Source organism: Bactrocera neohumeralis, chromosome 2 (assembly GCF_024586455.1).
Source record: "Bactrocera neohumeralis isolate Rockhampton chromosome 2, APGP_CSIRO_Bneo_wtdbg2-racon-allhic-juicebox.fasta_v2, whole genome shotgun sequence".
Classification (NCBI taxonomy): Eukaryota; Metazoa; Arthropoda; class Insecta; order Diptera; family Tephritidae; genus Bactrocera; species Bactrocera neohumeralis.
Window position 1 is genome coordinate 35,061,459 of NC_065919.1, and position 21,217 is coordinate 35,082,675.

Genomic DNA, 21,217 nt, shown 5'->3' on the forward strand with positions numbered 1-21,217 from the left:
GATGATCATTCGGCTTCAACTCCTGTATGAGTGGGATTTTGTAAGCCGGCAACCAAGAGACCTCCGCAAATATTTCATAAAGCGGATTTACGCAGCTTCAATTATTGCGTACGAAGGCGGTTGGATTCATTCGGATCTTTTTCGATCTATACTCCACAGCAGTAATAGCACCCTGCGCGGCGTCTCTGAGAATGCGCATTATCAACTAGAGTAAATGTGGTAAAAAATGATTACCGAATCACCGACTCTGCTGGACGATCGCGTGAACCGACCGAACTATTATTTTTGTAATAAATGTGTACGATTTGCAAACGTGGTTCCAGAGTTAGTCGGTAAATGGCAAATCATACTGAGATAAAATCAAGTAACAGCTGTCGAAAAGACTAACTAAAATCAAAACTTATCGAGATAGAAATAGGTTTATGTATATATAAATGATCAGAGAGACGGGAAGGAAACCCGAGTGGCTATTTGTGCGAGCTATAACTTGATAACTAGGTATTACTTGACAAAAAAGAAGTTAAAAATTGCAGACGAAACTCCAAAACAATTGATTTAATGTGCATTACAAACCAAACTTACAAACTACCTAAGCTATTTCAAATAAATTTATATTACAAATTGAGTCACAATGATGCCAATATTTCACATATTTTTTAAGTAATATACTTTCCCTTATACCCGTATAAAAATTTCCGCACTAGTTGACTTTATACCGGATACATCGGTCAATATCTGGATTATCCGAATGATATTCAGAGATCTTTGTTTTCTTATTGCACAGCGTCCTTACTTCCATATACCCGATATAATGAATTTTCGACTATTTGTTTTTAAACCGTTGGTTTGGGTGAATATGTGTAATGAAATTAATCATACAAATTTTCTAGACCACTGTATAAACTTCATATTCCTAATATAATGATTTCCGATCCCTCGGTTGATGTTTTTTTTATATACACAAAATATTAAATTTAACCTCGTTGGTTGAGGCTATATATTAAGGCTTTTTTTTCTAGAATACTACTATCTATTCGGTTAAACAAAAACTTAGTACTTAATGTATTGCCTTTTAATAATTTCCCTGTGAGTTGGATAAGAAATACATACTTAACAATATTCCCATTTTAATAAACTGCGGTGCCGTTTTGTCTTTTACGGTTTTCTTTCAGACCAATTCAAACTCTAACATGTTTATATTACGAAATTTATTTATGATTGCCTTTACACTTGAATGTACATAGAAAAATATGTTTGAAATCTAAATAGGCGAAAAAAACCTTAACTCTAATTCAAAGTGTAACAAATTATTCGGTACATGTGGACAATAATAACATTGTGCCATATATTTTTGTATTCGTACTATAAGCAGTATCTTCAACACAATGCTTTGGTGTAAGATAATGTTTACATTGTGCTTTCAACATGCCATCCGGGAAGCACTTTTTTTATAAAATAAACAATTGCCTGCCTGGCAAGTGTGGAAAAATAAAAAATACCAAAATTGGATAAGAATAATAACATTTTGATAGACAAGAATGCATAGCATAAACCATATAATAATTGAACGTATTTTATAAGTAACAACCGAATGGCTAGTAACAACACACTGATTACCGTAGATAATTCAGAGAATAAGTATAATTTTTGAAATGAAAGCATGGGATGTTCATAAGTTCTTCTCTTTTTGTTTTTCAATTATTTTATTTTCCGGACAAAGACACAAAAAATAAAAAATGTTTTATAACTTTTATGATATACAGTAAGTAAAGTTTTCTTCATGTTTCTAACCAATGAAGTATAAATATATGTATAGAAAACAGGTGATTTAGCGCTATTTCTCAATGCTAACAAATATACTGTCTTAAATTTTTTTGAGTTTGTTTGGTTAATATCAGATGTCTCAATAAAGGTGCTAGATGAAGCAAACTTGAAAAGTTTAAGAATTTTCTAATTTTTCTGCAACTTCATATAATTAATTAGACCATGTCTTATATACTCGTATACGTAGAAATTTTATGACGTAGTAATCGAATTCAAGTTCTTTGCTTCTGTTTTTTAAGCATATAAGAAATTCACAAAATTAAAAATATAATTTGCCACATTAATAACCACTTTTGTATGTTTTATATTCCAACTTAAGCACCACAACACCATATACATATGTATATATAATTACAGCCCAGCACATATAGCATGATCGTGCATATAACGTACAAAGCACAGCAGCATTATAAAAGTTAATCACCGTATTTTATGACCGAAGCTTATAATTGAGTTGTAAAAGGCAACACCTTATTTATAACAGGTCATTATTCATTTGCTATGAAAAAGGCAAAAACCGTGTGGGGACAATAATTCGCTTAAACGGACTTACCGAAAACGTTTACCAACATTTGTAATGTTAAAGACTTTATCAATGTGGCATCATAAAAACGTAAACAGCCTAAATCTATTTGTTCTACAAACATTGACGGAAATAGAAATTAACAAGTAAGGAAGGGTTAAGTTCAGATGCAACCGAACATTTTATACACTTCCAACTTTCAGGAGTCCAAGCCATGAAAATACTTTAAGGTGTAAAACGTCAACCAGAGAATCGGAACTTTATATATAGATATACTATATATAACTCAGACACATAAGGTTTGTTAGAAAAACGAAAATCATTATATTTATAATATGGGAGTTGATGTAGTATCGACCCGATTTTATATTAACTGTTATCATGCCACATACTAAAATAATGTTCTCGAGGTTTCATTAAGGTACCTCACATACGTTCACCGATCATATGGAATAAAGTCACCCGGAAGATCGAAAATTATTATAAAAGGTATAAGTGGGAAAAGGGAAGTATTGACAGGATTCAACCCATCCTTGTTACACAGAGTTACTATTGTCTGAAAAGGATTATCTTTGAATTTCAATTCTCATATATTTCACTGATACTTTCGGCAAAAATTTCTATAGATACTGGGGTCCAGGTATTCTTTGCCTAGGGGCTTGAACGGTTTTGGTTGGATTTGGGCAATTTTAGGTTATAAGGTGGTATACTTTATTGGAATAATTGTTACAAATTTTATCCCGTTATATCAATAACTTATTTATTTCGCATGTACTGGAAAGTGAAAGAATCAAATGGAATTTAAAATTGTGCTATATGGGAAGTAAAAGGTTAAAGTACGATTTCACCGATTTTCGAACTGTGACATTAAAATATGAGAGGTATGCCACCTACTAAATTTAATCGAAATCGATTAATCGGGTCCCGAGAAATGTAAATTCACCAAAAAGTAGAGGGTGCCACGCCCATTGTTTAATTTTCACACCGGCTCTCATAAAACTTAATGTCTCTGGCTTAGTAAGTTATCGATTTATTGGGCGTTTAGTAGTTTTGAACCATTTGGTTGTTGTAGCTTTAGTGGCTTCGGAGATACATATGTACATTAAACTTATTACTTATACTTATAATAAATATAATAAATTTTCGTTATGAATGCATTTAAGACATTTGTTAGGATGAATATAAGTTATTGATGTCGATATTCTATATTTATATGTAACTTGCCAAAAGGAATACTCGTTATACCTAATTGCTCCTTTGATTATTACAATTCGGCTGAAAGGAAGGATATCGAAATATAGATTTCTTTCATTAGGACCTCGGAAAATTGAGCGAAAAAGCACCATTATCTCCTTCTGGAGTTATAATTTTCAACTTTCATCTATTGCTCATACATAATTTTAAATGTAATACAAATGGAACTTTTTTCACAATAATTTACATTGAAATATTTGTGTCGTAAAAGCTTTGCTTAGCTTTGTTTCTCTTTGAAAGGAAATTTACTGTACATTTATAATTAAAAAAGAAGGATGATCAGAAATTAGTGTACGCCATTACATTAAAGTATATACATTGTATATATATTGGTATACATCAACACACCCTTATTTATGGTGCCAGAAATTTAGAAACACAAACACCATTTTGGCTATGGTTGCTACTAAAAGGACAAGCCAAACCGGTTTTCTTCCGTTCTACTGCAACCACCAAAATTATGGCAAGAATGAAGGAGAAGATTGCACGATGGCTGAAATGTTAATAAGGCATTACAGACACATTATGTGCATCGTACTGATTAAATTTAAATAAATTTAATAAACATAAATTCTACCTATACCACATGATATTTAAGCCTCCGTCACCATTTACAGTAACAACATTCATCTTTATATACAAAATTGACTGCTTACCAACACATCGCCTTTATATCGTCAGGGTTAAGATTTCGTGGCGCAAAAGGTAACAGCTATTATTGACATTCTGGTTCTCTTTTTCCATTCTGCTCATATCATTTTTCAGCGTGTACTAAGAATTCTAAGAGTATTCACAATTTGCTGCTGCTGTTACGCTTGGCTGTGAATGCATAAACTTTCATTTTCTGCTACGTTAATCGTGTCAGTCACATGTATACTTGTTGTTTTTGCATTGTTCGTTTATGTCCTTATGAATTTGTGTTTTGGGCGAGTGGGCGTTTAGGGAATGGTGAATATAATTTTGTTTTGTCACGCTTCATTACTAATGACTAGTCAAAACAGAAAGCAAACTGAGCAAAATAAGTCGGAAGCTCGAATAATAATATGCATTATTTGCCAGATGCTTCCGAATCAAAGCCAGCCTTCTCTCTGAAATACGACTTTTTTAAGCCGAAATAGTTTTGTGAAAAGCACATTTTGAAACTAAATTTCTTTATATTTTTACTATAGATGGATGCGGTATAAAATAAACCAGATGTTCGAAAATAGTTATATTAGATATATGGGGGCTAAGGGAACTGTTGACCTGCTTTCAGCCATTTGCAATAAAAGTTATAGTTCAATTCGACAATTTTTGAACGTAAGATGAAATACCTTGAGGGCGCTTTCTGTGCACAGTGTGATTCTGATAACTTCATTGATGTTTGGCTTGAATATTGTAAGTGAACTTTAACGTTGGTGATATTTTTGCAGTATCTAATGGGAATGTTTGGGTAACCTTTTATCTTTAGTTGAAATCAGTCAAGTAGTTCCTGAAATATAGGATTTCATCTAAAGATGAGCGATGCTACGCTCATTGTCCAATTTTTACGCTAGATCGTATAAAACCTTTCCCTACCATCCCGTTTGTAAAATTTAATACTTGTGGCTCATTCATTCAGTGAGTTATCATAATTTTAGTAATTTTCAACATAACCGCGATATAAGGAGTGGGCGTGGTTATTTTCCGATTTTACATCTTCACACAACACACAACCTATTTGAAAGATATGTGTATTACTTTATTCCATTCATAAAAATTGAAACTTGTATCCAGTAGTAACCGTTGAAACAACAAGTAAGAATAATCGAATATTCGGTCTAGCCGAACATTTTATTCTCTCAAAATCACAAGCATCAAAGCCTCCATATATGAGCGATATGAAGTTTAGACCATGGGGTTGACCGATTTCAATAAATTATGTTAATTACATTATGCTTATAAAAATATATCATATTTCCAAAAAATATCAGTTTTTCTGATAAATTGTCGAAAATTATTGAATACTGCAACATTCCGGTATTAAACTATTACTTATATCAATTTGATACAATTTTTCTAAATTGTATTACAAATATATTGACCAATACATATTATATGCCATAAGGTCTACCGATTACGTATATACTATTTCAACCATTTTTAGATTATTATCAGAAAAAGATGCTCTCTAAATGTCACTAATATAACTCAACTACGGTATAAAGTCAAACGGAAGTTCGAAGATTTTTATATCAGCTATATGGGGCTAAGCAACTACTCTTTTCATTTTAATCTTTTTTTGTATACTAACTAAACTCACTAATTGATCAATATTGTCAGTCATAGGCTAAGTACATATCCATGTATTCGGTATATGAGGACTTAAAAATTTATGGTTTGATTTTTGCCATTTATGGCCAATATACGTTAAAGGCCTTGCGTAAATATTTGTCCGATAATTTTATAGCTGCATGATAATATGAGAAGCAGGCGTGATTGTAGTCTGATTCAAGGATAAGAAAATAATATAATACTCAAATGTTTGTTAATATTGGTCAAGTAATTTCTTAGATATGGAATTTCGCCAAAAAGTAGGTGGTGCCCGCTCATTATACACCACACTTTAAACACCTATTCCGTGCCATTTCAAATGCGAAATTTAATACTTCTGACATATTTATGCTATATATATATGTATATTGATTAGTTTTAAGTACTACAACAACATTTAGGTGAACAAATCTCAATAACAACATGTTGTGAGAACAAAAATTATTAATCACAGATATTTGCCCTCAGAGTCTTTACTGAATTCTAAGAAATTGTGTGGCTGTTCTGGTTTGACTGCAGTTTTGGGTAACATGATATTAGCAGTTACAAGGGGTGGTAAAATAAAATATCCGCAATAAATTTTAATACTTATTCGTATAGGCAAAAATATTTTGTCCCAATTCGGCAAAAATACAAACAAACTTATAACAAGAAAAAAGGTTAACTTCGGTTGCACCGAAGCTAAATACCCTTCACAGGTGCATTTCTGTTAGTAACTATGTGTTCAGTTTGTATGGAAGCTATATGCTATAGTAATCCGTTCTAAACAAGTTTTTTAGAGATTACATTGTTGCCTTAGAAAATAACATATATCAAATTTCGTGAATATATCTTGTCAAATGTGAAAGTTGTTCCGATCGTTCAGTTTGTATGGAAGCTATATGCTATAGTTAACTGATCTGAACAATTTCTTCGGAGATTACATTGTTGCCTTAGAAAATAATATATACCAAAATTTCGTGAATATATCTTGTCAAATGTGAAAGTTGTCCATACAATATGTTATAGTGGTCCGATATCGGCCGTTCCGACAAATGAGCAGCTTCTTGAAGAGAAAATGATGTTTGCAAAATTTCAAAACGATATCTGAAAAACTGAGAGACTAGTTCGTATATATACAGACAGACGGACAGACGGACAGACAGACAGACGGACATGGGTAAATCGACTCAGCTCGACATACTGATCATTTATATATATACTTTATAGGGTCTCCGACGATTCCTTCTGGGTGTTACAAACTTCGTGACAAACTTAATATACCCTGTTCAGGGTATAAAAATAAGTAAATAGCAAAGCAAATCGACAAATCTCACATAAAAACGAAGAAAGGTGGGAAAATAATAAATATATGCGAGGAGTGGCGGTGATGATTTCGCTCACCGTCTAAGCCATATACTAACGTTATTGCTATGCTAGCCACTGCTAGTACTTTCACATTTCTGAACAAATACTCTCTCAAGGGTAGAAAATTTACTCAATAACAATATACACGGCGTTTGTATATACTTGATGTTCCAAACATTTATAGATACATTTATACATATATGTTTTGCGTTGAATATATAGTCCATATAATCAATAAGCTGTCAAAAGCAGTAAACAACCTCTTTCAAACTGTTTAGAGTTGACTTTAATTTGACAATCTTCTTCCAAATTGTAGAGAACTTTACCTAATAAATTTGCGAAATATGGACGCCTTTGAATAGAATTAAGTAAAATTTTGAAAACCCTAATAATTATATCGAAGCGAAAATTGGTGTTTAAAGCCAATCATAAAAAATGAAAACGTCATTTGCATTAATTGCACATAATGATTACTTTCCACATTAAAATGCAATACAACAAGTACCAAAAATACCAAATATCAAATACAATAATTTTCTTATGCTAAACAAAATTGTGCCGAAAATTAAAGTTCGTTTGCCTTTGCTGTTATTTATATTTTACTGCTTACATGATGTAACAATGCAGTGAATCACGCAAAATGTCAATTACTTTTTAATACATGCATATATGTACACGAGAATCTTGATCATTTGGATAATCACACAAATTAATTTGGATAAACATAATTGTATCGCATTGGATTTACAGTCGAGATAATTTAACTATCCACACTTGTGCTAATCTGTGACGAGGTACCCAAACTATAGGTAGGCTATAATAGTATATACATATATAAGTATTATACATATTCGTATAACATTTATTTTCGGCATCGTGGTAGGAAGCACATTGTCGAGTGTAATGAACGCTTTATTGAAACTGGCTGCGGAAAAAAGCGACAAAAACTCGCGTGCATCAGAGACGAGATGTGAATGTATGAAAGGAATACAGTAGAGAGCTGCTGAGAAACAAAGAAAGAGAATAGAGGGAGGCAGACATCTCGTCAAACAGTTAATTTTAATTTAAAACTGTCTGAGCGTAACTTGGCCCTTTCAAAATCCTTTCAAAGTTAAACTTCTACATATAATTTTCATTTGTTAAAACCGCAGCACATTAACAACATCTGCAACCACCATCGATTGTAAATGTATATGCTCAGCACATCGTAATTGCTTCCCACATTTGCAACATATGTATGTATGTACACATATCCCAATATTTCACATATTTAAAATAATACATGTTATGAATATCAACACTAGAATATATTTATCATATAAGTATGAACGTATGTATCAACTAAACCACACCTATATTGGATCCTAGACGATTACCATAAATCATTCTTTCATCCTTTACCCCACAAACGTTAAATAATCCGTAGAAAACAACACCATCTAGCAAGTTTAAAGCTACGTTTATAGAAATGCTGTTGTCTAAACACCAATATTCGGCCACATCTGTCGACTGCGCCAATATGGAAAGCACGAGGAGAATTGATTATCTGTTTGTCTGCCCTACCGAAAACTTGAGTAAAATTTTGATTTCTTGATGAAACTTAGTGCACATGATTCTTAGCACTCTGAGTAAATTGAGTAAATTTTTATTCTCATCTACTGTTCATCGTTGCAACTTTTAAGCCCCATAGGTAAAGAATTCGATCTTAGAACTTAATGGGTTGATACTTCTTATGAAAAAGATAAGAAAAAAACATATTTACCTTTTATATTTTTACCCAATGTTATATTTTCTCTCCGTAGTGATGACGCCTGACCACATATTTGATGAATATATTATACATTTATGTAATTGTTTTATTGGTACAGGTCTTTAGGTCTTTATGTCTTGTAGTAGCGTGATTTAGTGAAATCGGCCCGCAACGTTTCATAACCCCCATATCATATACGCCAATAAACTTTCGTCGGCCCCACTTAATGATGCATATATCAGTCACACACCTATCGGTCATTATTTTCGCTAGCTTAACAGAATGTAACCTAGTACAGTAAGTTTTGATTAAGAAAATGGGAGAATATATATGTATATAAATATTATTGAATAATTTTAATCTATCGATTATTATAATGTGCTATTAACCGCTTCGCTTAGTAATGAGTGCTATTTTCAAATCCCTTAGTTATTATAACACATAGAAAATTCAAAATATTATTATCTTTCTTATATCTTTACTTATTCAAAATTGAGAGAATATATACTTCTTCTTTCTATAAATTTTTTTAAGTTGAGAGTTTTAATAATTTTGCTTTTTACGGGTGGAATAGGTCTACCTCAGTCGATTACAAATAGTTAACATCGCCTTCATTGTTATTTTAACGTAAATTTCCTGCATCAAGAATGTTAGCATGCATGTAGAATATTTATACGCATGGCGCTTATCGGGAATTACTGGTAGTTGGTGGGCACGGCAGATTGAGGTGCCATTGTTGCTGTTTTTGCCTTTTGCATGTATTCTGAGTATCAATAGTAATAATTCAAGTATGTAAAACAAGTAAGGAAGGGCTATCAACTACATGGGACAAAGACAATTATTCGCCCGATTTTAAGCATTTTAAACACAAGGATACATACATACAACTGAGAGACTAGGATCTGGACTAGAACAGTTATGGTTCGATTTTGACTCGAGATGACATACTTTAAAGGAACGATTTGTGGAAAGTTTTATCCGTATATGTTCATTGGTGCTTGATTTGTTCTCTGAAAAGGAAATCATATGGAATCAAAAATTTTACTTTACGTGAAGTAGACGTTGTTGTAGACAGATTGCAACTATTTTTACAATGTAACATAGGATCACCAAGATATTTCATACTATCGGTAAAGGTTCTTATGGCATATCGCCTAAGCGAATTTGGTTATTGTGGCTTAAGTGTTTTAGGAGATGCGTATGTACATACACTAAACTTATTGAATGTCGGAATCCCTCAGGTGTCGCAGCAATCTATAGTTCTAGATATTCTTAATTAAGAACTTAGCTATGGCATTTAATAGGTTCTCAATTGGAGTTTTGTGGGCGTGACAGAATTCCGATTTCGCCAACACAGGGGTCCTCAGTTTTTTACCGAGAATCACTTGTACCAGGTTTAATTAACATATCTCAATTTTTCCTCAAGTTATCGTAGCTCCGACAATCGGACAAATATACGGTCACTCGAAACTCATTCTGATTATTTATATTGATATATAGCTTTAAATATATCTATCTCTTATTTCAGTTGTTACACACAACTATTAGGTGAACAAAATTACTATACTCTGTAGAAACATGTTGGAAGAGTCTAAAAGGTTTATTTTGAACGTTCAGTATAGAATTTTTTTATTAAAAAATTGCCGTTTACAGTCTGCCAGCAGTCACAAATGTCAATCTTCTCAGTGGTAAAACGATTTCGTTTACAGTGTATGCACTGATATAAAGCAATCACAAATACATAAGGAGTTATTCAGTGTTATGTATGTGGTATGTTTCCTAAAATAAGATTTTGATTACTGCTGAATTCATTTGTGATGCAGGTTTAAATTGGACATTAGCATATACGTATACATGTATTGGGTAGAATATGACCACAAGATATTATAGGTGTTAAATTACTGCAAGACCGTTTAAAAGATCTATTACTCCTTACAAATAACATTACAACATTTGTTATTAATCTATATATATAAAAGAAAGTTGTTGTTAGTTACACCATTTATAACTCAAGAACGGCTGATGTCATAACCTTTCCCGCCGCCTTTTCCGTTTTTCCACACCTGAGAACCGGTTCATCAGGTTCATCATGTGCAGTCCACTACAATGACTGTCGATTGGACTTCAGTGGGAAATGATGGAGCTATGTTTCTATCACTGACGAAAAATTTCGGCTTTATTCCGATTAGAGAGCACTTAAACACTTCTCAGAATCAGTTATTCGTTGTTTTTGTTGGATTATGAACTTGCGAGGCACCTACTTTGCTCATTTCGCCTGTTTCCAAGTTACCAAATATCTTTTCAACGCTGGATATCCCTGAGCCCAAATTCAACAGTATTTTCCCCAAAAAGCCAAATGCTTTATTAACACACGAAATGCTTCATGATCCATTTTTTATAAACTAACACAAGTTGCTTCACAAAATATTATATCTCATTAACTAATAGTTATAAGCCAACTAATAGAAAGCATATAGATGGTAATAGTATTATCTATGTATGTATCAGCCACAGTGAAGCGTGGATGGGTCCTCTAGTGTTTAATAAAACATTTTTAAAGTGATCAGCAAGTCCTCTGAAATAGGCGCCTCTTTCTTTTAGCGTTCGCATATATAGTATGTATAACACTATGTTCTTGTTTCCGCTAACTACTTTTACGGCATTAATTTAATTGCCGTAGGGTAGAACGAACGAAATTGAACAGGTCATCTAAAAGCGACAAAATGTTCAATGGCACAGCGTATATTACTTTTACGACCGTTTTATGAGCTATTTACGGTTTAAGCGTTTCAGTACGAATCTGATGTTCAGAATTTTGATGATGGAAACGACAACACATCGATTATAGCGGTGTTGTTAAAAATATAAAGCAAATGATGATCTTTGTAAATTTTAATGACCGTTTAGGTGTCACTAAAATCATGTCTGTTGAATAATATTTATGTTTTATTGCTATTTATTTTAGAATCCTATATATCAAACAGAATGTCCCTAATGACAAGTTCGATTTATTGTGATTGTTATGGCCTATTTGAAGAATAACGTAGAAAAAATTTTGTATTTGTGATCATTAATTATCTTGTGTCTGTGTCTACTTTATTATTCGTTGTTTTTTTCCACATATGTTTAGTGATAATAGTTTATTTTTGTTTAATCAAGGTACAACATTTACATATATTTACTCAAAAAATATTTATTCAAAACTTCAGTTAACCGTACTCCCTTATCGTAAGCTTAACATTCCCAGATTATAAATTTTATGTGTTTTTGATAAAACTATTTTCGCTCATTATTTTTGAATTATTGTGATATATATCAACTACTTATGTATGAATGTCTATGAAAATTATATGTATAGATAGATTTTATATATTTTCGATATGTGGTATGTACCGTCGTTTACCGTCAAAGTTCAACAGTTACTTTTTATTACTATGAAACGCCTTAACATCTGAAATTTCAAACGAGTTGTAACTAACCAAGCACACGATCTGGCGATTTAAATAGCAACTGTGACGCTAAGAAGACGGATAAAATGCACTAAACTCCCAGTCAGTAGTATATCAATGCCTACAAGCAACGGCGTGAAATCACGTTCTCAAATTGCTTGTTCTGAGATTTAATCTCGCAAAGTGGCACAAACAAACAAATATCCGCTGGAATCCGCTGTTCGAATTTTGTTATTTTGTTGCGATCCTTCCCAAATATGATTTCCTACCATTCCAAGTACAGCACTTTACCATTAACGTAGCCCAATATTGCGCCTCATTTCCCCTGTAGCTAGTCATCGAATTACGCATATATAAAGCGACACTGTAATTTGAACGATAGGCTACAACCAATACCAGTGATGAAAGAGTTAATGAAGAAGTCGGTGTTTTGGTAGAATGAATATGTTCATGGGAAGTAATAAGTATAGTAAATATTATCTGCCTTCCGTTGAGGTCTAAATTATGAATGTGTGAATTCCAAACTGAAAAACTTATTTCAATTTTACAACTAAATTTTCATTCAGTGTAACATCAAATATTTAGCAAAACGCGAATTCTTATATACACTTATGCTTATATATAATATATATGTATGGAATCTGTATAATTTTGCAATATGTTGCAACAGAGTACAATAATTTTGCTCACCTAACAGTTGTTTGTATCACTTAAAACTAATCGAGATAGAAGTTATATCGAGATAGATTAACGGTTATATATATACAGGTATCCCTCGAATAGCACGGTACTTGAGTTGCACGAAATCTCGAATAGCACGGTTAAAAATTGCGACAACCCTCGAATAACACGGCGTTCGAATTACACGAAGTCGCGAAAATTCCTGTTAAAAATTTGAATCAGTGGTTGAACATACATATGTAATTTAAAAATTATTGCGTTTATAAAATTTTACCTTTTAAATTTTTCAGTTTCACTTTTCTAAATTGAATGAATTTTGTTATTTTTGTATAACTGAAATTGTATAGCTAAAAATAAAAAAAAAATTTGTTCTTATTTTTAATGTTTTCTTAATTAATCTTTGGAACCAAATGTACAAATTTGTATGGATCTCGAGTTTCGAGTTGCACGGTTTTAAATAGCACGGAACGGCATCTCCAAAATTGTATGATTTATTAGTATCAAATAACACGATTTCGATTAACACGGAACCAATTAACCGTGTTATTCGAGGGATACCTGTAAATGATCAGGATGACGAGAGAAGCTGAAATCCGGGTGACTCTGTCTGTCCTTCTTTTGTAAAATAGTGAGGACGTGTTCGTAAATGGATGATATTGAACTCCTCCACACCCACAAAACGTCACTTTTAGATGAAAATCCATATCTCGGGACTCACCTGATATTAATCGAGAAACAATCAATACGCCTTTGTAGGAATAATGCTTTTGAAGTAACCACCTCATAAACAATAATTGTTCAAACCCCATAATCCCGTTGAGCCCATAGGTACCGATTGTTTGAACCCCATTATTCTTAGCATTTTTACGCATAAATTGGTCAATATGTGAGACATTAAATTGAAACTCAGAGATAATACTTTCGTTCAGTATTTCTATATGTCAAACATGATTTGAATCGGTTACCATACCTAATACAAAAATTTTCGAACTTCCGGGTGACTTTATATCGGCATATATTGGCCAAAATATGAATTGTATTAATGAAAATGGGACAGCGTGTTTTAATCTTAATAGTGTAACTTAAAATGAATAAAATTGGGCAAAACATGACCAAAGCCCCATATAACTGTTATTCAGGATTTTAGAACATCCGGCTGTCTTTACATTATTTGGTGATGGTATGCGAGATAGCTTAATGATACCCATTTTATGAGTATGTGGCATGTTAATAGTTATGATATTGGCAAAAATAGATAACATCGGGTCCATAATACCCCCAAATCGTATATTCTTTATATAAAGATTTTAGTTTAGATGCGATCAGGTCGTCCCTTTCTCTGCTCCCCAAACACCCCATATAATGATTTCTGTTTTTCCACCTGACTTTTCACCGTTTAAGTTGGTCAAAATGTGAAATTTTAATGAATGAATTAGAATCAAATTGGTCTATACCTTGGTGTCAATCTTATACCCTTAATATAAAGAATTTCGATCCTCTGATCAACGTTTTTCACTTTAACTCAATTTATTAAGTTCAGCCTCTTCGGTCAAGCTAATATCTCATATATCATTCATTTGAAGATATTTTCAGTATCATTTTAGCTGATAAACTAATTTAGCTGACGATTTTAAATACAGAAATAACAATAAGTTTAATTCTTTCGCAACATATTTTAATATAAAGTTTTGTTACCACCAGAAGGATTTCCCCGGGCTTTGGTTCTTAAGTTGCAACAGTATCAAATGTTCCGTTGCACACGAACTTAGCCCTTTCTTCCTTGTTTAGATGTTTAGATGTTTAGATAATGATAATTTAAAGAAAAAAAAATTGGTTTTGTTTTGTTGTTTTAGTAATTGCACGATTGGCTTTTTCGTTTTTTCTTTTCATGTTTTTTTTCTTTTTTCTAAATTTCTAAAATTGACGTAAACGTTTCCAAAGAAAAATAGGTCAAATTCAAAATAATCACATTGGAAAGGTTTGTGCAGATGCATGCATGCAATGACAAATGTTTGTAAAAGCATATTTACATGTGGTGCCCGTAACGTTGATGAAAACCGTTTAGCAATTTAAAACACATAATAAGTTAAAAAGCCGGCCTAATCACTGTACTCAAAGAATTTTTTCACCGTTCAATTATTAAGGAACATATTGAATACTTACCATTAAAGTCTGCGCAGACGACTCTCTCAAAGGGGCTTCCCATCCAATCTGAAAAGTAAAAAACACATGACCTCTGTAAAAATTTAATTTTTTTTACACATTTAGGTAATAAAATTTGCTTAAAATATATGAGTGGCCTTGGATGTGCCGTCAATACCGCACATACGTTAAAAATTTTCAATACGTTAGCATTGACCCTTTGAAAATACCAAAAACTGATTAAAACACTTCTAACTTTACGCTAAGTAATTATTATGTTGACCTTCACGATTGGAATCTATTTGTACGTGTGTACAGTGTATAACAAAAGTCAACCTGTGAACCATGTGGTGAGGAGTGAGCAATGTCATATAATAAATCTCCGCTCTTTTATTATAAAAATATAGATATAGTTAAGTAGATGCTGGCTTAGCTTCTTTCAGGAAACCTCAACGCCTATACCCAAGTCCGATATCGGTTGAATATCTTTATATATCTCTCAACATTTTCCATGAACACTAGACTTATCTCACAGATTTATGTACCTAATTTTTATACTATCTAAGAAATAATTGACAATATAAGGTAATAAGAGGTTGTAACAATTGGAAGGCTTCAGTTTGAATTATATGTAGAGGTATAATATTACCTTAATTGTACAATTTGTTTCTTATATATTTTGGCTTTCCTTACTAACAACTAGCAGCACTAATGTTGCGATAAGAGTATTTTTGTTTCAGGAAAGTATGAAGGAAGCCCATTGATTACATAAGTACAAAAAATTTGATTGAATACAAGTTTATCAATTTGACAAACTTACGCTAACAACAAAAATAGCATTTAATAGGTGAAGATGAATTCACGAACATTAAGATGAGCAATGACAATGTGGATACAGTGAAGAGGCCGTCTTGCATTTGCCTGGAATCCATTGACAGAATTACATGCATTTGGGTTGTTTGGCTTCTATATCTTACAATAATTTTAAAAATCAAATTTTGAGTAACAAAGGCTTAGCCGCATTACTCATGCTGACTGCAGTACATCAAGAATAAAAGAGATGAAGGGATCATGGCATCTCTCCGTACTTGTTATAGAAGTGTGTGCGCATCTAACATTTGAATATGTTATTTGAGCAATGCATTACGAGGAGGAAACAAATGAGTGCAGACTATAGTGTATGAGAACGCTTGGCAACATCATAATTCTCAATATTTCGAAATTTCTCTGCGTCACAATTGCTTTCGCCAAAGGAGAGAATGCTGTGTGTTGATATTGAAGCGAATATTTAAGTTTTAGTTTAAAATAAAATTATTTGATAAATCTGCTATACCAAGTGTGTATACATAAATACATTTTGCTTTTGTAATATTTATTAGCTGCATTATTCCTCATATGCTAATTACGTTTTCGCTTCACCTACTACATATAAAGATGTCGACAAGATTGTGTTTAGTGACATAAAAGTAAATGTATCTGAAGTTAAATGTATATGTATGTATCTGAAATCCGGTATTCGAATACATACGTACAAACATATGCATATGGATATGGAGTAAAGCCCAGTAGAAGCGATCCGTGCTTGATAAAATATCCCGTAAGGACATATTTCTGGTTAAAACCGGTTCGACTTTAGTGGATTTAATATTGGTTGATGTTCTATGTCCTATTGTTTCGGAGTTAAACAAAGTATTAAATACTAATTCATATTCAATAAAATTACTGTTTTAGTTAATGCGAATTAACTAATATGATTAGTTATAAATATTTGTTGATAAATTGACCTAAGTATATACGAGTACAGTCCAGAGTATTTTATGTTTCTCGACAGGGTGAGCTTAAACGGACGTAAACACATTTACTGCGTATAGAAACTCATATGTATAGAGTAAAATATAAAATGGGTAGATATATAGAGGAAAATATAGATACGTGTGTACGTGGCTTGAACTTGGTTTAAATGCAACTCAACTAGTAAGTTTCAATGCTTTACGATTAAATCAAGCAAGTTAAAGTGAAAGAGTTTCATTATTATTCAGAATTTCCAATTGAATTTCAGATTGTCACAGCAATAGCGATATGTATATATATGTACATGACGTCATACATCAAACATGAAAAACATTTTTATATTAACACAATTAATAAAAATTATCTAATTATTTAAAAGTGTGGAATTTTTAAAATGTTAAAAATAACACCAACATTTAATAACCAAATTATAATTTACATATTAATTATAATTAAAACCAAGTAAGGAATGACTAAGTTCAGCTGTAACTGAACATTTCATACTCTTGCAACTTGTAGTATAATATCATTTTAGATATTTTCGATATTAAACTATATAATACGTTCAGTTAATTTTACTAAAATATCTTAAATTTGACTGCTTCTAATGGTATAAGGCTAACCGGAAGTTTTAAAATCTTATAAATGTTAGGTATCTCTTAGGTAAAACTTAATGTTTATGATGCATTTAGTAGTTTATAAGAAAATCGTTATTAGGGAGTGGGCAGGGTTATTTATCGATTAAATTTTTACACAGTCGGTATGGGTGCTAAAAGGAATTGTCCTGAATTTGATTATTATAGGTTTAACGGTTTAGGAGATATGTAAATTAAAGCCTTAGAGGGCGGGACCGCGACCATTATTTTTACATCTTCAAAATTGCAGGTATACTTCTCTAATTCAATTTCTTATACCAAATAGAAGTATTTATCTTATTTCGGAGCTTAGTTATTGCAATTTATTTGTTTTCACTTAATAGCGTTTTGTGAGCGTGGTTCACTTTTTAGCCAGGAAATACGGGTACCAAGATTCATTAATATATCTTAATAATATATTTACTCAAGTTATGGCATACATAGACGGACAGACAGACAGTCACTCGGAATTCAACTCGTCGCGACATCCTCATCATTTTTATACTCTCGCAACAAAGTTGCTAAGGAGAGTATTATAGTTTTGTTCACATAATGGTTGTTTGTAAGTCCTAAAACTAAAAGAGTCAGATATAGGGTTATGTATACCAAAGTGATCAGGGTGACGAGTAGAGTTGAAATCCGGATGTCTGTCTGTCCGTCCGTCTGTCCGTCCATCCGTGCAAGCTGTAACTTGAGTAAAAATTGAGGATATCATGATGATGTACACGTATTTCTTGGCTCCATAAGAAGGTTAAGTTCGAAGATGGGTAAAATCGGCCCACTGCCACGCCCACAAAATGGCGAAAACCGAAAACCTATAAAGTGTCATAACTAAGCCATAAATAAAGATATTAAAGTGAAATTTAGCACAAAGGATCGCATTAGGGAGCGGCATATTTGGACGTAATTTTTTCGGAAAAGTGGGCGTGGCCCCGCCCTCTACTAAGTTTTTTGTACATATCTCGGAAACTACTATAGCTATGTCAACCAAACTCTATAGAGTCGTTTCCTTCAGGCATTTCCATATACATTTCAGAAATCGGATAATAACCACGCCCACCTCCCATACAAAGGTTATGTTGAAAATCAGTAAAAGTGCGTTAACCGACTAACAACGTCAGAAACACTAAATTTTACGGAAGAAATGGCAGAAGGAAGCTGCACCCAGGCTTTTTTAAAAATTGAAAATGGGCGTGGCGTCGCCCATTTATGTACCAAAAACCATATCTCAGGAACTACTCTACCGATTTCAGTGAAATTCGGTATATACTATTTTCTTAACATCCTGATGACATCTACGAAATATGGATGAAATCGGTTCACAACCACGCCTTCTTCCAATATAACGCTATTTTGAATTCCATCTGATGCCTTCTCTGTATGTTATACATATACATTAGGAACCAATGATGATAGCGGAATAAAACTTTACACAAATACGTTATTTGAAAAATATGTAAATGACGGATAATGAAATCTCGATTATCACTTTATCATATATTTAAATCTAACTCGCTTATTTTTATTTTTAGGTGATACATACAACCGTTAGGTGAACAAAATCTTTATACACTGAGCATCATGTTGCAAAAGTATAAACATATATAAATCTACATATGCACATACGTATGTACATTTCTGCCTAGTTGGTTATCAGCCAACCGAAGAAATGTGGATTATTAGTAATTGCAGAAATAAATCTTTCACATTTATCAGCAAAAATGCTGTCAGTTGTATAATTAACTGACAGAAAATAATTATACACTCACACGCTTCATGTAATAACACATAATAAACGTTTGAATCATATTTTGAATAATAAGTTATTTATTCTTGCTCCCAATCAACCTCAAACAAATTCCATTTAGAAAGTCTCCACTTATTAAAATACTCACGAGTTTTCTCACACACGTACAAACATTCATGGCAAAGAGCAAAGAGTTATAACCTTGACGAGATTTAAATAACTAATCACAAGAGCAGATATTAATAGAGATGCGAGACCATGACAGCGCAACAGAATAAACAAGCGCCAGAATCGCCAGATATTTCAAAAGCCGCCACACCCACAGTTTTAAATAACCGATTGCTGGTATCATTTCTTTATGATTATCTAAACACTCGAAATATTTAATAGTATCGTACTTTCGCGGGTATCAGTAACAGTAGAGTGAAGAGCATGTACGACTGAAGAAAAGATATGGTCGGAAGGGGCCATTATGAATTGTACGTAAATTGGCAATAACGATGCCATTCATCTATTGTTTATATACTACAAGGCTATAAAGGTACAATTTAAATTGAGACAATTGCCATTAAAATAAGCCTGAATGGGCAGTTGAACAGTTTATGGAATGGACACGCGTGCAGACGATCGTGTCGATCGACCGGCATGAGTTTAGGAGATACATATGCACATATGTATGCGATGATCACTCCCAAACTCAAACGTGATATGTATTAAGTAAAATTCGACAAAGCAGCTGAGCGTTGAGATATGCATTGTGAAAAAATGTAATTCCACAATCATACCAAACGAATATACAGATGTATATGTATAAGTAAAATTTTAATACCACAGTTTATATGCAGATATTCTCCTTATAAAATCAAATTAAGGTGATAAAAAAATCAGTAATTTAACTGTGGCGAATATTGGGCTCTATTCGTATATTTCGTTTAAAATATACAGAACATTTTAGTATAAGAAGGGGGACGGATAGCGGCTCTGAGTGGGGACCCTTATTGCATGGACACTTCACAATACACGGACGAGAAGGTGACGAAGGGAGGTGATGGGGCGTCGAAATCGACACCCAGATCTGTCCCAGGCGGGGCTGCTGCTCCCGGGGCGACGAAATCGTCGCCAGGCAGCAATAGAACTAAGACCCTGATAGGAGTCTCCGCATCAAGCGGCAGGATGGGGGAAGCCGGCGCAGATCCGCCGGCAAAAAAGGTAGTGAAGGGTGGAGCCTTCATACGCGGCGGAGTCGCCAGCACTAGTAGAGGAACTTCTGCTAGAATCATGAAGGGCTCCACAGGGGGCATTAGCAAGGGGGCTTTAGCTAGGAAGCTGAAGTCGGACCGTCGATTAGCGGCGAAGATAGTGGAACGCTACTACGCTCAGATACCTGACCAGCATGCTAACACGCTTGAGTGGGCCAAGAAGGTGCTTAGAGAGAGCGAGACCGACGAGTCACGACTCGAAGTAAAGAGGCAGGGACCAGCGGTTAAGCGACAAAGGTCGCACGAGGGAGAAACCTCCCTCGGCAAAAAACCGAGAACGGGCGCGGCGCCAACTTTCAGCGAGATTGCTAAAGGTGCTGGTGCAAGGGTATTGGGCGTGCTTGACCGCAGCAGGGAAGACGGGGCTATCTCCCATGAGGAGTGGAAGAGAGTAGCGGCGGCTATCTCTTCGGTCTTCCTCAAGGTGGTCAAGGAAAACCCGGGGCCACCTCCAAAATGTGTCAGTGCCGGTTGGCACCATGGGCTGCACAAGCTTACTGGGTGTGCCGATGAAAGATCGGCC

The 21,217-nt window shown here is 33.5% G+C and overlaps 2 protein-coding genes across 3 annotated transcripts in view; one reads left to right on the forward strand and one right to left on the reverse strand.

The window, feature by feature from the left end:
- The window catches only part of LOC126757463 (homeobox protein abdominal-A), a 43,060-nt gene that overhangs the window by 11,053 nt on the left and 10,790 nt on the right, over window positions 1–21,217 (reverse strand). Inside the window, exon 3 of the mRNA XM_050471397.1 lies at window positions 15,284–15,331. Within this exon, the coding sequence (XP_050327354.1) occupies window positions 15,284–15,331 (48 nt within the window). The remainder of the gene's footprint in view (window positions 1–15,283; window positions 15,332–21,217) is intronic.
- Window positions 1–21,217, forward strand: part of LOC126757482 (craniofacial development protein 2-like) — a 467,204-nt gene that overhangs the window by 3,219 nt on the left and 442,768 nt on the right. The gene's annotated exons all lie outside the window — the stretch shown is intronic.